Source organism: Haemorhous mexicanus, chromosome 2 (genome assembly GCF_027477595.1).
Source record: "Haemorhous mexicanus isolate bHaeMex1 chromosome 2, bHaeMex1.pri, whole genome shotgun sequence".
Taxonomy (NCBI): Eukaryota; Metazoa; Chordata; class Aves; order Passeriformes; family Fringillidae; genus Haemorhous; species Haemorhous mexicanus.
In genome coordinates, this window is record NC_082342.1 from 106,676,895 (window position 1) to 106,692,399 (window position 15,505).

At 43.6% G+C, this 15,505-nt stretch overlaps 2 protein-coding genes across 4 annotated transcripts in view; one reads left to right on the plus strand and one right to left on the minus strand.

Annotated features, from left to right (window-relative positions):
* Positions 1 to 7,045, plus strand: part of PPEF1 (protein phosphatase with EF-hand domain 1) — a 29,192-nt gene extending 22,147 nt beyond the window's left edge. For both annotated transcript variants that reach the window (XM_059839850.1, XM_059839849.1), the window contains 7 exons: positions 26 to 226; positions 1,562 to 1,747; positions 2,371 to 2,513; positions 3,157 to 3,263; positions 4,241 to 4,404; positions 5,251 to 5,335; positions 5,802 to 7,045. In XM_059839850.1, the coding sequence (XP_059695833.1) occupies positions 26 to 226; positions 1,562 to 1,747; positions 2,371 to 2,513; positions 3,157 to 3,263; positions 4,241 to 4,404; positions 5,251 to 5,335; positions 5,802 to 5,995 (1,080 nt within the window). In that variant the 3' untranslated portion in view covers positions 5,996 to 7,045. The remainder of the gene's footprint in view (positions 1 to 25; positions 227 to 1,561; positions 1,748 to 2,370; positions 2,514 to 3,156; positions 3,264 to 4,240; positions 4,405 to 5,250; positions 5,336 to 5,801) is intronic.
* A 750-nt stretch (positions 7,046 to 7,795) lies between these two features.
* PHKA2 (phosphorylase kinase regulatory subunit alpha 2) overlaps positions 7,796 to 15,505 on the minus strand; it is a 45,514-nt gene continuing 37,804 nt past the window's right edge. For both annotated transcript variants that reach the window (XM_059839848.1, XM_059839847.1), the window contains 4 exons: positions 15,319 to 15,486; positions 13,784 to 13,837; positions 12,213 to 12,413; positions 7,796 to 11,692 (listed from right to left, as the gene is read on the minus strand). In XM_059839848.1, the coding sequence (XP_059695831.1) occupies positions 11,519 to 11,692; positions 12,213 to 12,413; positions 13,784 to 13,837; positions 15,319 to 15,486 (597 nt within the window). In that variant the 3' untranslated portion in view covers positions 7,796 to 11,518. The remainder of the gene's footprint in view (positions 11,693 to 12,212; positions 12,414 to 13,783; positions 13,838 to 15,318; positions 15,487 to 15,505) is intronic.

A 15,505-nucleotide genomic window follows, 5' to 3' on the forward strand; every position in this document is an offset into this window, starting at 1 on the left:
TGTGATGGTAACTTTTTTTTTTAAGTTGAAATCTTTGATGCGGCCACCAAAGTCAGTGAGAAACAGACAGGACCAAGTGAAGAAGAGAATTCCCACGACCAAACCCAGTAAACACATTGCCAACCAGCATGTTGCGGGGAAGACACAACACATCTCTTCATCGGGCTTCACTGAGCCTTCAGGTTCAAATTTGCCTCCAGACCCTGCCCTGAAGGAATGGAAACAAGTAGGTGAAACCAAAGACACGCTGATACCAAACCCGTCCTGCACAAACTCAGCTGGTGTTCTGTTCCAGCAGTGTGCTCATGAGTCTGAGTCAACTGCCTCTTAACAGGAAAACTGTCATTCCACGGAATATATTAGATACCTATTAGTTTTTCTGGATGATTTTTGTAGACCTGGTAATAAAAGCTTGGGGGTTTATACCTTACAAGTACAATTCACACAGTATTTTCTTTTCATAGCCATTAGGAGGAGGAAACGGCTCAGTAGGAAATGGGTTTGCCTGCCCCCATGTGGTTGGATCTGCTGGTACATAAATGGCTGTTGGTTTAAACAGGTCAGACTGCAATTGTTGGTGAGATAAAGCACCTTTTTTTGGCTGTGCTTTTGGCAGCTGAATGCTGATATAGCCCAAAAAAAGCCACCCAGCTCCTGAGACATACAGGCAGATTACAGAAGTGGGAAGTTTTTGTCCTCTGGCTGTTCATTTCCTCTTGAATATCAGAGCAAATATAGAGCTTTTGTTATACTGTAATGTAATAAATTGTGACAATATGGAAGGCTTAATTTTTCTGAAAATCTGATTTCCCAAGATACCTATCTGACCTACAAACTAACATAATGAGCACAAGCAAGGCTCCCCTTTCTCTCCAAATCTGACACTCCCCCAGCTAAACAAGCATCCACTAAGCCAAGCTTACAAACATGAAGTGGAATGTGTTAGTGCAAACCTTGACCAGAAAAGTTTAAACAAACATATTTTGAATAATGTTTGCTACTGACTAGAATTAAACCATGATAATTCATCTTCATGTCTGAACCTTGCTAAAATGCTAATATAAAATGTCAGTTTGAAACATGAGCTAACTGAAGACAATAAAGCCAAAGGCAACTCTTGTCATGTTTAGAGCAGGTACTCCCAAGCTTAGGTAAAACCACTGACCAATGTGGTTGCCCAGTCTGTGCTGGGAAATGGAAATTGCCTCTCCTACAGACATGTGAAGAAGGCAGCTTTTCTTCTCTTTGAATTAGCCCAGGTAATGTTTCTGGTGCACCTGCCCAAGTCTGAAAACCTCAGCTGTCAAAGGAGGTACATTGCTGAAATTATATTTCTTCTGAAACAAAAAAGTTAATCTAAAATCTAGATAATGTGTCTTAAAAAGTAGAACAGAAGTCCCAGCCCAAAAGAATATGCTCCTGAAAGGAAGGAAAACCTCAAGACCTATATGTTTTCTCCCTGTACTGTGGGGCTTTTGCTGTGGCCATGACCTTAGACAGCCATACCCTACTAGTCTTCCCCTACTATCAGTCCTCACTTGCTTGAGTTTGCTATTTATAGATCCTTGACATTCTGTGGAGTGATCCAAGAAGCCAAAATGGCTGTACACCAAATAAGTGTCGAGGAGGAGGCTGTTACTTTGGTCCTGATGTCACTGCCAAGCTGTTTGAGAGATATAATCTGAAGATGCTCATCAGGTCTCATGAATTTAAGCCAGAAGGTTATGAGATCAGTCATGATGGGAAGGTAAGTTGCTTCCATGTAAAGTAGAATTCTCCTGTGAATTTCACAGGAACATCCACAGTAGATTTTTCTGCAAAATTTATTTTTAAAAAAGACAGTCACTTTGTTAAACTGGCTTTGGGGGAACTTTGTCCTAGATAGATGTTACAACAAATTATTGAGTTCTGAGTAACAAAATTCTTTACATCTTTAGGGAGTGAAGACCAGTTTATTACTTACATGAAAACAAATGGACACCAACAAAATCCCCAACAAGAGTTGTGTGTAAATACAGTTCAAGACATGCTCTAAGGCTCTAGAAGCCTTTAATTTACTGATTTCTCTTCTGGCCCTGCTTTCTAACATGCTGCATTGGGAGACCGACAAGAATACTGAAAATCAGGTCTCTCTTAGAAAGTGGTTTCTCTTAAACAGCATGTTATATCTCACTGTTCTCTGAAGTCTGACAGGTCAAAAATAAAGGCCCAGAGCTCTGACTCAAAAGGCAAGAGCAATTTGGTGAATGACACAGTTTTATATGTAGACACATAATTTTGTAACCTGGAATTTCTTCTCGGATCAGTTTCAGAAATAAGTGTCAAGAAGAGCTGTTCTGGCCAATCCAGTTTCTTTGTTTCCTATGTCAGGTTATCACCATATTCTCTGCCTCTAACTATTACGAAGAGGGCAGTAACCGGGGTGCTTACATCAAGCTGAATCCTGAGCTGACCCCTCGCTTTGTGCAGTACCAGGTCAGCAAGTTCACGCGCAGGCAGAATCTCCGGGAGAGGTAAAGCTCTGTGTTGCATACAGTGAGCATGGACTCACCTCACAGTGAGTGTACCTGCCACAAATCTAAAGCTTCACTGAATAACTGAATAGGCATCCATTTTCCTTGATTCTCACTGGTTTTCTATTTTACAATTTAAAAATTAATACTGTGGACAAAACATGTTCTGGCTGCTTAACTTGGTTTCCTGAGAAACACCCAAAGGTAATTAGGTGAGGTAAGCAGTTAGAACAGACAATTGTCAGGGACTCATAAATGGCCTGCACCTGTCTGCTTTGGTTAAAGGCTGCAGTGTTAATCTGGACAAATCCTGTTATGACTTGAGCCTCATAAGTTTATCATGAGAGCTTTGCCATGCCTAGTAGTGTGGTCAGATTACTAAAGGAAAGCAGCTTAGAATTACCTGCATAAACTCAATTATCTCATAAACTCAGTTTATTCTTATGGAGCATTGTTGGTTTGGTTTGGTTTGGGGTTTCCCCCTGCTGAATGTTGTGTGTTTTGGGTGATCCTACTTAAACATACTGGACCCAAAACATACTGCATGTTAAAGGATATAAGAATTTTATAACGAGTGTTGAAAAGCATAACATACGAGAGGATTTTAATCCTTTAATAATCTGCTGATTTTTTTTCCTCCTAGGGTAGGTACAATTGAATCATCTGCCTTAAGGTCCTTACGAGAGAAGATTTATGCACACAGGTCTGAACTCATCAGTGCTTTTGCACAATACGACGTCAATGGCACAGGTACTATTTCCTCTCTGTCCAGCTACCACCATGAGGAAAACAGCTTCCATGTGTGTGGGAGGCAGAGGGGACAAGCCCCATGGAGAGGAGTCCTGCCTGCCTGCCAGTGTCAGGCTGAGGGCAGCAGAAGCTGTTTGACCTTGTTTTTCATGACCGCAGAGGAGGATAGGCATTGGGAAGGGCTTAGGCCAAACAGCTTGAGGGGATGAAGCTTGAAGGAGGAAAAAGAAAACTGAAAGACATGGGCAAATAAAGAAATTATGTTTGCTGTTGGGAAGAGAGTTTGGGCAGACAAATCCAGACCCAGAAGCTCAAAGGTCACTACCACCTTCATGTAGGAGTGTCTTCAGAATGGGTCAGGGGTCTCAGGGAACTGGGGTTTCAGGTGGGGGGATGTGGAATGGGTCTCCTTCTGAGTCTGGGAGGTATCTGAGGATGCCTCTGCCTCCAGCAGACACACAGCCTGCCTATGCCTCTAGCAGACACACACTCATCTCTCATCTGAAGAAAAGTCAGTGCTAAGTTAATAGATGAACCTTTTATGCAGAAGCAAGAAGTTGATTTCTGCCACAAATACAAGTGTTCCTTGTGATGGCTTCTCACTTGACAGTGTCCTTACAAGGGCACTCAATAACATGATGTTTCTTTGGCCACTGAACAGCTGTTTCACATATTTCTGTGTGGTTGAGTTTTCAGCCACATGTCACTCTAATTGCAGCTGAAACCTGAAGTACTCTTCATGGCATAATCTGGCTTTCTCAAAAGGTGTAAAAACATGCTGAACATCATAATAACATCACAACTTCGTGGCTGGAAGGGAGCTGTGGAAATGCCTAGTCCAACCCCACTGCTCCTTTGTTATGAGGGTTTTTATCCCAGGGTTCAGAGAAAATCCTTGTGTTTTGTAACCCTTTGTGCTGGTGACTGATGTGTGCTGTGTCCTGTACTTTTAACCATGACCTGACCCCTTCTGGCAGGCAGGATTTCTGTCAATGATTGGGCTGCAGCGATGGAGTCTGTCCTGCAGCTGGAACTGCCCTGGAGGATGCTGCGGCCTCAGTTAGCACAGATGAACCCAGATGGAGAAGTTGACTTCATGTCTTGTTTTTATGATTTGAAAATGGGTCAACCTACAAAAGAGGTAAAGAGGAAAACACCTCCTTGCAATTCTTGGAGGAACAATTTTTGGTGCAAATTGAAGCACAAGACAGTTGTTTGGCCCAGCAAGTAGACATCCACAGCTGAACTAGTTGCTGAGCTTCCTTTTATAGTCATTGGAGGAAAATGAGCACTGCTAGGGTACGAATCATCATTCCCTGCTAAGGTAGATGCTTAAAATAGGTTGGATGAATCACATGCTAGAACTGCTTCTTACTTTCTCTTGGCTCTCGAGGGCGTTTAGATAACGGAGCTGAGGAGATGTGACAAATCCTGCCCAGAGCACTCAACCCTTATTCTTTGAAATGAGCTTTTCAAACAAGCTCCAGAGGCAGTTCAGGCCCCTGTGGGAGGAAGTCACATTTATAGATGGACTTTTAGATGTATATTATGCTATCTGAGGTCACTTCTACGGAGCCCAGTTGTTACCAAATGCTGCACAGTGCTTTAGAACAGAGGTATCACCATAATTTTCCTAAACAGCAGGATCCATTCACATCTGTACAGTGAATGCTTTGTATGAATGTATGATCTACACCATTGTCCCTAAATTATCCAAGATTATTTCCACAAATAATTACTGCAGGTAGGAGGTGTGAAGGGCTCCTTTCCCCCTTGCCCTGCCATCTGAAAGTGATGGGTTATATCAGATTATTCCTCAGGGTAAGACACAGAAGTGTCATTCCAAAGAACTCAAGCATAAAGATTTGGTTTTTTTACATTTGACAAGGTAAACTGGGAAAATGGAAATTGGATAGCAGATATTCTGTTGGTTAAATTAACTCAAACCAAGGCCTGAATAGCTTCTTGTATGTGATTTCAAAACCAGGCTCAGCCAGCTTTGGCAGAAACACTGTGCAGGTACAGAAAGGATCTGGAGATCATCTTTAACATCATTGACAAAGATCACTCAGGTAAGTCCAGGTAACTTCACCGTGTCAGCTTTAGGGAGCCTTTATCAGTTATCTTTTCCCCACTGTGTTTCCTCCTTAAGGATTCTAAATATAGAGGAACCAGAGGTGATATCATTTCTCCAGTTTAGTGGGAACTACTTTAAGCAGTCAGGCTGCAGTCATATAAGGGACAGTACACAGACCCTAACAAGAAACGATTCCCCATACCCCAGCTCCAGTACTGGCATCACTCTTTCGGGGGCTTTTTCTCCCTTCTCCTGTAGTCTTACTCTTTACTGCTTTCTCAATTCCACTGTCAAAAGCATTCAATCATTACCTAAAGTAAAAATGTGCTTCAATAATGAAAGCACTAACCCCAGCATGGTAGGCAGGTAACTTTCTTGCCATGAAGGAGAGTGCATGTGGGTGTTTATACAGGAAGGGAAAATAACACTGCCAAAAGCAACCTCTTGTCTGTCTCCTTTAGGTTTGATTTCTCTTGAGGAATTCAGCCAGACATGGAGACTGTTCACTTCTCACCTGGGCATTGATACACAGGATGACTCCATTGACAAGTTAGTCCTCAGCATAGACTACAACAAAGATGGCCACATTGACTTCAATGAATTTTTAGAGGCCTTTCATGTTGTTCACAGACTTGAGAAAAAGGCAACCTCATGAAAAGGCAGAACTTCTTGTGGGTTGTCTTGAAAGCTCAGCTTGCTGTCATTAGTAATAAAAAAGGGCTGCTTAATAGGGTCACAGTGCAAGCCTTTATTTAGCCCTTCCAGAATGATCTGTACCTGCTAACAATGGGATAGAGGAGATGAAAACCCACATTTACAGTATTACTGTGTCACTGCCACACACTGCCAGGACCTTACAATTCATCTCCTCCCCTTGGTGGCATCTCCCCCATCAATCTAATCCCTGAACATTGCCAAAGTCATGCCTGCAGCTGTGTAGGGAGAGAGACTTTGGTATGTGTCTGCCAGCAGCCCTTAGCAACAGCTGAGAGCATTGATGACCACAAGGAACATATCAGACCCACCCTGATAATGGAACAGGCACGAGAGAGGCTGGCTATGGGGTGTCCATTGCAGGAGAGGAAAACAGGGAGGAAGCATCTGGTTAAAATGGATAGTTCTGCATTTAATCTTGCTCTTTGCATGATGCAGAGGAATTAAATTATTCCAGGTCAATCTCTTATCCTTCTAAAAGTTTACAGGCACAACTTAGAGGGTGTTGGTTGAAAGATGTTTACACTTGCACTAGATTCCCTCCTGCCTCTGGTTACTTTTCCCCATATTTGTTGGGATTTGGAGCTATGAAACAATCATTACTGTTTCTGAGATGGAACCAGGCTCTTCATAGTGGTGCTGAGCAGCATGACAAGAGGCAATGGGCAGAAACTGATACATGGGAAGTTGCACCTGAACATGAGCAAGAACTTCTTTCCTGTGCAGTGACTGAGCACTTGAACAGAATGCCCAGAGAGGGTGTGGAGTCTCCCTCACTGGAGATATTCAAGAACCATCTGGATGTAGTCCTGTGCTATGTGTTATGGGATGACCCTGTCTGATTCATTGTGGTCTCTTCCAGCATGACCCATTCTGGGATTCAGTGATTCTGTGATAACTCGTGACCTTGGTGAAGGCTAAATCCACAGCATGCTAATGCAACACATGATAGATCACAGAATAAAGCTTTAGCTCTCTGAGCAATGCCTAAGGGGGGGTGTCTCTTTGCCTGTGTTTTGTAGCCTGCCCAAATCACCATAGAACACTCTGAAAATGAACTGTGTTTCTTAAAAACAGAAATGAGTAAGAATACAAAAGTAAACATATTTTGATACTACCAAATCTAAATATTCTTGCACATAGTTAAACATAAATTCTTGACCAAGAAAAGGAAACTGAAAAATTCTGACATTGAGTTTTTGGAAGGCACCAAGATTGAAGACTCTGGCACTCTCATTCCTGTCTCCTTTCCCTCACTGCAAGTCAATATTCCCATTCCTGCCAATACCACCCTGTCAATTCCCAAGGGGGAGAAGTCAGGAAATCTGGACCTAATTCTCTTGCATCTTATACTCAGGTCAGGAGCTTTTTGGTAACTGTATTACCTCCTTCAGCCTCAGTAATCCAAAGCACATAAAGTGCTTTTAGGGTAGGAAAAAGTTCCAAACTAGTCCCTCTTTAAATTTTAATAGCTAAAGATGAGCTAAGTAAAGCAGCTTGGTTTCATTTAATACAAGTGTTGAAAGTACCAAAAAAGCATCCTTCCAGGTTTATCATCCCAGAATGTAACAGCAGCCCAAGCTTAAGGCACTGCTGTCTCTCTTAAATCTTATTTTCTACTATTAAATACAGAACGCTTTTCCAGAAGTATTTTGTAACTTGACAGATGAACGAACAAACATGCACACACTTATTTCTACTGCCTTGGAGGAGGGGAAAGAAAAATCTTAACCAGTACAAACAAACTTTACAGTGAAACTTTAATGGCATTGGTAATACATAATGTATATTTTCAGCATGCAGTTATTCTGATCTATGCACTGTGATGATCAGTCCCAACTTATTACAGTGGAGTTACAAAATGGCTCCACTTACAATGGCCAAACACCGCTGTGTGTGGTGGGATCTTGCTTCCCACTGCTGGCTTCCATGCGGTGGGTGCAAAGTGACAAATTGGAACTGGACACTGCAGCTCTGGAGTCCCCCTTTGCCACCTGCCCCAGTAAAGAGGACAAAGCTGGGCTGTACAGTGAGACACAGGAGCTCTGAAGGACGGCTGGCAGCCTCCAGTGTGGATGTCCCTCACTAAGGACACATTCCTGAACCTGGCATGAAGGGGACTGGCCTTGAGGGATCACTTCCTGAGAGGGGCTGCCAAGGTACAGTCGCAGCACAGCTTCACTCGGCAGGCAGTGAGAGCCTTTTGGGGATGCAGGACTGAGGTAGAGAGGAGCTGAATCATTGAGCCAAAACAGAAAGCCTGTCCTATCAGCTGCTGGTAGCACAAAGGGCACCCTGGTCCCTGACAGAAGGGGGGTGGCACGGGGAGTAACTGTGAAACATCTAACACTGGGATAAATGCCACTTGAGACTGAAACTGGGAGTGGGAAAAAGCCTTGCTGCTTGTACTTAAATTCAAACTGTTTGAGCAGAAGCTCTTCTCCTATAAGCCACATCCTCAATCCCTTTTATTTCAGTCATGATTCTATGCAGCAGCCACTTAATATTCCAGATGTGAGTGGTCCTTTAAGCAGTGCCTGAATCAGCCTGCAGATGAGTGCCAAGCTCTCACCCTACAGCTACAAATGCCACCACTGGCAGCATCTCTCTCCTGCTTTCTGGGCAACTCTGCTCCTACCTGCCAGCCACTCCAAAAAGTGCCCAAGGTTGGACTTGGATGGACTCAGTGAAGCTCTCGCTCCACTCAAGGCCCTGGCTGCTGCCAGAGGGGTGACACATTCCTGCAGTGTCCCATGCCCACATGGGGCAGGCCAGGTGTTCACTACCCCACAGAAAGTGGCTGCCCCTTTGCAGGGCAGCCAAGGACTCTGTGGGTCACCTGCACCTTCCAGGAACAAGCAGGACTCTTTCCCTGAGAAAGGAGACTACAATTAGCAGGAGAGAAGCCAGACAAACTTTGCACTCCACCCATTCAGTTTTCACAGTAACCTGTGGGACCAGCAGCTGAGGGAGATCAATGGCACTTTTGATCTGTTTAGTTTGACAAACCCATGTCCCTGCTGGCAGCAGGGGGAAGGCAGCAGTGTGAGCACGGGGGACACTGGCCTGGGGAGCAGGGCTGGGGCCAGCATGTGATATGAGCTCTGAGGTGGACACAGGTCCTTATTCTGCCAGCTCCTCTGCAGCTGTGCCTGACCCTGCAAGTAACAAAGTTGCCTTCCACTGGCCTTGTGTTTGAGTACCACCCTGCACCACCAGATAGATACCTAAACTCTTCAAATTACCACATAAATACTTTCCAATTGCCTGCATTTCACGTGGTAATTCATTGTGATCATCATGAATATGCCATAACCTAGGTCATACTGTGAATTTGATGGTAAAGACACCAATGACACTCCCATTTAAAAACAAAGAAGGGGTGTCCAGGTATGTTAGGCCATACATTTCATGCTTTAGACTTCAATGCAGCTGCATGGAAAACCAACATCAGCCTTCTTGTTTCTGAAAACAAATTCACACAGTAGGTAAAAAAAAAAAAGTAGAAGTCTGAGCAAAAAGTCATCTTGCATCTCTCTCAATCTAGGATTCAAGAAGAAAAGCAAAAATGACTGCTACTACTTTTTGTATACTGGGTAGAATAAAAAACCATCACCTTGCTCTTGTAGTGCTTATACTCTGCACTGTCACATCTGCTTAAACTAGACAAAGGATTTTACTTCCTTTCACTGGGAAACAAGCCAAGTGAGCTCTCACAATACATATAAAAAGTTAAAAAACCCACACCAAATAATAACAAAGGCAAATCCTTACAAAATAGGCACCATGCCAATAAAATAACTTCCACACCCAAGTGCTAATTGTACCTGAACTGTCACTTTATACTGGCCCCTGCACAGGCCCATGGTTCCCATGGTGGCTAACAGAGAACTCCAGGTTCTATGGACTACCAAACTCCTCTGGTCTCTAAAAAAAACCCATTAAATCACCTCACAATAAGGCCTCCTACACCTCCACTCTCTCAGTCCTCTGCTATAGCAGCAGTGACTGTGTAGAGGGACAGCAGGCAGGCTGTCAGGCTTATATAGCTCAGAAAGTACCTATTTTTACAGGCCTGTCTGTTCTTTTCACCTCTACCTGGCAAGACAGAATTGCTCTGATCCTTTCTGCTCACATGGCAGCAGTGCTACTGAGGGAGCCTGTCTGTGGCCAGGGGATGCTGAAGCTACTGCCACTTTCCTAAGCTGTTAGCTAGATGCTGACATGTGGCTGGTGGCAAAGGCAGCAGCACAGGCACAAAGAAAACCACAGCCAGTGCCTGGGATAAGGCAGGGTTTCCCTCTCCAAGGCTGCAAAACTCTGTTTTCAGTTTAAATGGCCATGGAGTCATTTCCATGAAGGATGCACCTACTCCCTGCAGCACCTCAGAGCTTCCAACTGACAGCATTAACCTGGGAACTGTCTGCAGGGAGACTTCCAGGCAGCCCAACCCCTAATTACATGAGACCAGTGTGACTTCAAACTAAAAAGAAGAAAGAAAAAATGGCAAAGGAAATAAAAAGGAAAAAAAAACCAAACCAAAACAAAGAGAAACATCAAAGCCTTCCATAAACTCATGCTACACTGGAAAAGCCACAATTATGCCATTCTTAACTCTGAGGCTGTTTGCGAGGGAAATGATCAGGAGACTTGGAAAGGGTGCTCAAGTGGATGAGGTTTATCTTGCTCCATTCAGAGGAAAGGATTACAGGCATAAAACTGTCTGTCACACTGGAGAAGCTGGAGTCTTGAGATTTTGCCTCTAAAGTTCTGGGGAAGCAGGGAAGGAAGCTATTCAGATTAAAGACAGATGCAGCTTCCTGACAGAGGCTATCCTCCCAAATTAGTGGATATTGTAGGATGTTCGTCCCTACTGGCATTAGCCCTGCACTGACTAGGTGCAAATGAGAAGAGAATCAGGATAAAAGTGTATTAGTAATATCACCACATTATTTCAAGTTATTCTTACTCCTCTAATTTACATTTCCCTGGATGTTTCACACTGTGCATTAGTGATTCACACAATGTACATTTACACACAGCAGGAGAAAAATTAATGAATTCCATCACTTCCCTTATTTGTGAGACTCTATGCCTGAGATGCAGCTCCCTTGTTTTATTATGCCTTTTGATCTCCACACAGTAATCTGTTTTGCCCTTGGCAGAACTGCATAATTCTTGCTAATTTAATACGAATTACATTTATGCACTTTGGGCAGAATTACCCTCACTATTTGTTATTTCTCACACTCTCTCCTAAAACCAGGCCAAATTCCAGCTTCCTGTCCCCAGCAGTAGGTGTGCACAGAGCATCCCCAGCAGTGCCAAATGCTGAGTGTGCACAGAGCATCCCCAGCAGTGCCAAATGCTGAGTGGGCACACACACAGACAGCAACCAAGGGGTTTGTGACAGGGAACTGGGGAGGAAGAGCCTCTAAGCCTTTCCTCCCATGTGAGGCATCACTTACTGCATTGCACAGCCTGTGCTGGGCAGGAAATCATGTAAATAAATAATTATGGCTTTTGTTAGGTAAGTCATGGTGCCATAGGCTCCGCTGGGAGCACTATCATAAAAAAAGTGGCAAATTCCTGTGGCTGCATCTTTCTCCAAGATACTACCAGTAGCTCCAAATGATTTCTGTAAAGACACAAGCAAAAGTAGAGCAAGTTAAGCATGCATGCTTATTTATTGGAAAAAAACCCCACCACATTATGATTTTTATTTGTGCTGAATACTGAAAGCAATTCTCTTCCCCCTCATGAAAACTCTAATCAGGATTACAATAGGCCCCCCATGACTTAGCTGGATCGGTGCAAGTAAATGAAGAACATATCACTTCATGGATTTTTGTCCTTTGGGGGGAATGGGTGGGATTACTCAAATATTGGTAATAGTAAAGCCTTGATAAAGCAGGACTTCACTTCAATCTACCCTTGTACTTCAGAGCTTGTTAGCCACTACAGATTTATTCCCTTTAAATCTCCCATGACTCTTACACTAATTTTGTCAAATATATTTCCAGAAGATCCTTAAGTGATTTGGTCTGCCTTTGTAAGAGAAAGAGCCAGGACAAAATCGAGTTCATCACACACATTAAAAAAGAGCAGGGGATAATTTTGAAAGGAGGAGGCTCCCCCCCACTGCCCTTTGAGCTCACCAGCTCCTGCAGAAAGAGGTCATTGGCCATGTGCACGATTCTGTCCACGTGGATGATGCCCCCGATGCTGTTCACCTCGATGTCGGAGAGGAACGTCAGGACCAGAATAGCTTCCACCAGCAGCTGCCTGTACTCGGGCTGGGGGACGTGGTTCAGCACCGACTCCACGTGCACTGCAAACTTGATTTCGCACGGGGTCATCTGGCAAGTTTGAGTGGAAATGGAAAGACAAACTGACAAATCCAAAAGACTAGCTCCTCACATGCTGCAAGCACTGAAACATATGCTCCTCTCCGCACATGGGGGCAGACTGATGGAAGTGAACAAAGTGTTTGTGCAGCTTTAGCACTTACAGAAAGTTTTCGTGTTGCTAGACCTGATTCTGCAAACAGTTACACAACGTCCAGAAGCCTGCTCCAGCCCTGCAACCCATCACACACACATCTCTTACATTCAGTGCTGCTGGTGCTTAGCTGGCACATTAACTCTTTGCTCCTCAGGCTGTGATCTCACACACTCTGCCTTGTACGTATCTTTCTGGCATTGCAGGTGAGTTTCACAGCCAAACTTAGTACTGAGTTTTAAAAATAACCACCTGTTTAGAGGGGTGATTTTTAAATGACCCCTGAGCTTTGCCATGCAGGAATATTACTATTCTGTTTGCAGAACTGCTTAATTTGCACTGGCATAGCTCTGTGGATGTTATGCTGCCTTAGAAAGTTTGTGCTCATTTTATTCAATTGCTTTAAACAGCAAAATTAGAGACTGTCCAGGTCTGACAGGCTAAAAATAGAAGTCTCTTTATCTACACAACAGAGATACATAAAGCTCCTCTCTCTAAAAAAACAATCCACAAACCCCACCAGTTAAATTTGGCAGACAATTCAAGCTCCTCCCTTCAGCTGTTACCACAGTTCCTCAGAAAAGAAGGAAGCCACAGACAAAATGTAAGAGAAACACTCAGGAAAACAGTCTTGGGCCCACAAGCACCACTCTTGCACTGATGGATTCCTATTCACAAGAGTTTGTTTTATACATGTGAATTCAAATTTGCCAGAGCACCTAAAGACAGAATCCAGCTAAGAAAAAAATGCAAAAAAATATTATGGATTTAAAGAGCTAAAGCTTTGGTTAGAAACAATCATCCTTAACTGGTATTTACTTCTGAGACTGTGAAGCCAAAATACACTACCTTCTGTTGCAGCATATAAAAAAAATAAGTGGCAAGTAACATGTCCACTTTATTCCAGAAAGTCTGTGCTGCCTCACCTTCCCCTCAAAGGGTTGCTGCCAGCCACCCTGTCTGGAGCCTTCCAGTGGGCACAGGGGGACAGCGAGGGTGTGCAGAAGGCAGGCTCAGTAAAGGGAAAACCTGTCATAAGCCTCCTCCCAGGCCTGCCTGGCAGGAATTCACCTCCACAGACCCAGAGAAGCTGGCAGAGGTGCTGGAGGAAGTTCTAGATGTTCTAAAAGTAAAACCAAGTATCTGTAACAGAGGCCGTGCTGCATCTTACACTGTCAATCCAAATATTCAGGCATGTGGCTAGAAAATCATGGGCATTTTACTGTACCTCTCTGGTGGTTGAAGAAGGAAGGACATACCCATCAATGGACAGACCATGGCACTGAAACATTTCAAGAGTGAACAGAAATTACAGTTCTTGCAAGTCAATCTGAGGGTTCTCTGTTCTAAGCCAATATGTAACAACTTTCAGTTAGGGGGGAAAAAAAAAAAAGCAAAGCAAAAAACCCTGTTTGAAAATATTATTTTATCCTTCTTGAAGAAGTTATTATGTAACTAGCAAAGATTAGAAATAGCCTGACATGACACACCAGAGCATGCTGTGCTCCAGCCCAGCTTACAAAGCAAAGCACTTCAGGAGCCACGACAGCAAAGGCACAGAAAGGAGGGAACAAATCGATGGGAGCATTCAGCTGGAAGGGATTTGGAAATAAAAGATAACACAAAAGCAAGACAACAGACTACAAAAGCAAGAATCTTTTTTCATTTTCACTAGAACAACATTTAGTTATGTATTTCAGATCCAGGACACCACACCTCAGGATGTCAACCACTGGGGGAGAGAAATAACAAGTGGTATAAAGGAAACGATGACAAAACCTTAATGGTGAAAAGGCAGGTTAAGGAGGGACACATCTGGGTATGTGAGGTATAGAACAGAAACATACCAAGAAGAGGAGACAGATTTTATGAATAGTCCAAAAAGATTTTAAGAATGAAATATTGAAAATAGCACAATTCATTTTAACAGCCAGAAAAAACATACAATTACTTCCAGCTATTACATTAGGTCAGAAGTGATGCTCACTCTGCTGGAAGATCCTATTAGTAAATAGCCAAGAGGTCATATATGATTTGTCTTGGCTGACATCAACATAACAGCTTCAGTGTAAGGGATTTTAGAAGGACAAACCAGCCTAAATTGGTGATGCACTCTTTTCCCAACTAAGCAAGCATGAACAGCTCAGTGCTGCAAGGTGCCAAATGCTGGCCTGTATCCAGCAAAGCAGAAAAGCAGGTGCATAATCACTTTGAAATAAGTTAAAATTTGTAATTCCCTTCTCCTTCTTCCTGGAGAGTTGCATTTAATTTAACATTTCTATACCCGTGATATCCAAGGTGCCAGCAAGGACTTACTTTTCACTTAAAACCAAACTAACAAACAAAAAAGGGTAAGAATGCCATACAGCTCAGAAGAGCCAGCAAGAGGTCTCAACACATTCTGGAAGAGTTAGAGCAGTTTCCTACTTCATTTCTCACAGCCTTTCTGGCCTGGAGCACAGAACTGCATTGCACTTTAGGTGCACTGACAATGTGCATTAGGCCAGGGGATGCACAACAGGCAGTGGTGGAACAGAGTCATTCAGCCAAAATTCAGCATTGGTGGTTTCAGAGAAAAACACACTTTCAAAGAAACACACCAACTTGTGTTAATGGAGCCCTTTCAAGTTCAAGAGACACTCTTCTACCAGCCACTCTGGTTTCCATCTGTCAACCAACTTCCACTCCTACCAAGATGCCACCCCTGGACCACCACCTTCCTGAGTTACAGCTTGCTTGCTTCCACCACAGCATCCAGCTTACCTTCTGAAGGATCTTCCACACTTTCTCATAAAAGCCAACAGGAACTCTGTTAATAGCACCATCCAGCCTCCTTCTGCGTAGCCACTGCCCTTTTCTGTCACCCCAGCTCATGTCCCCGCTGGAGCCAGTCGGAGAAGAACTGGTGGGAGAGGATGGAGTACTGCCCCTCTGTAAGGACATTAAAGCT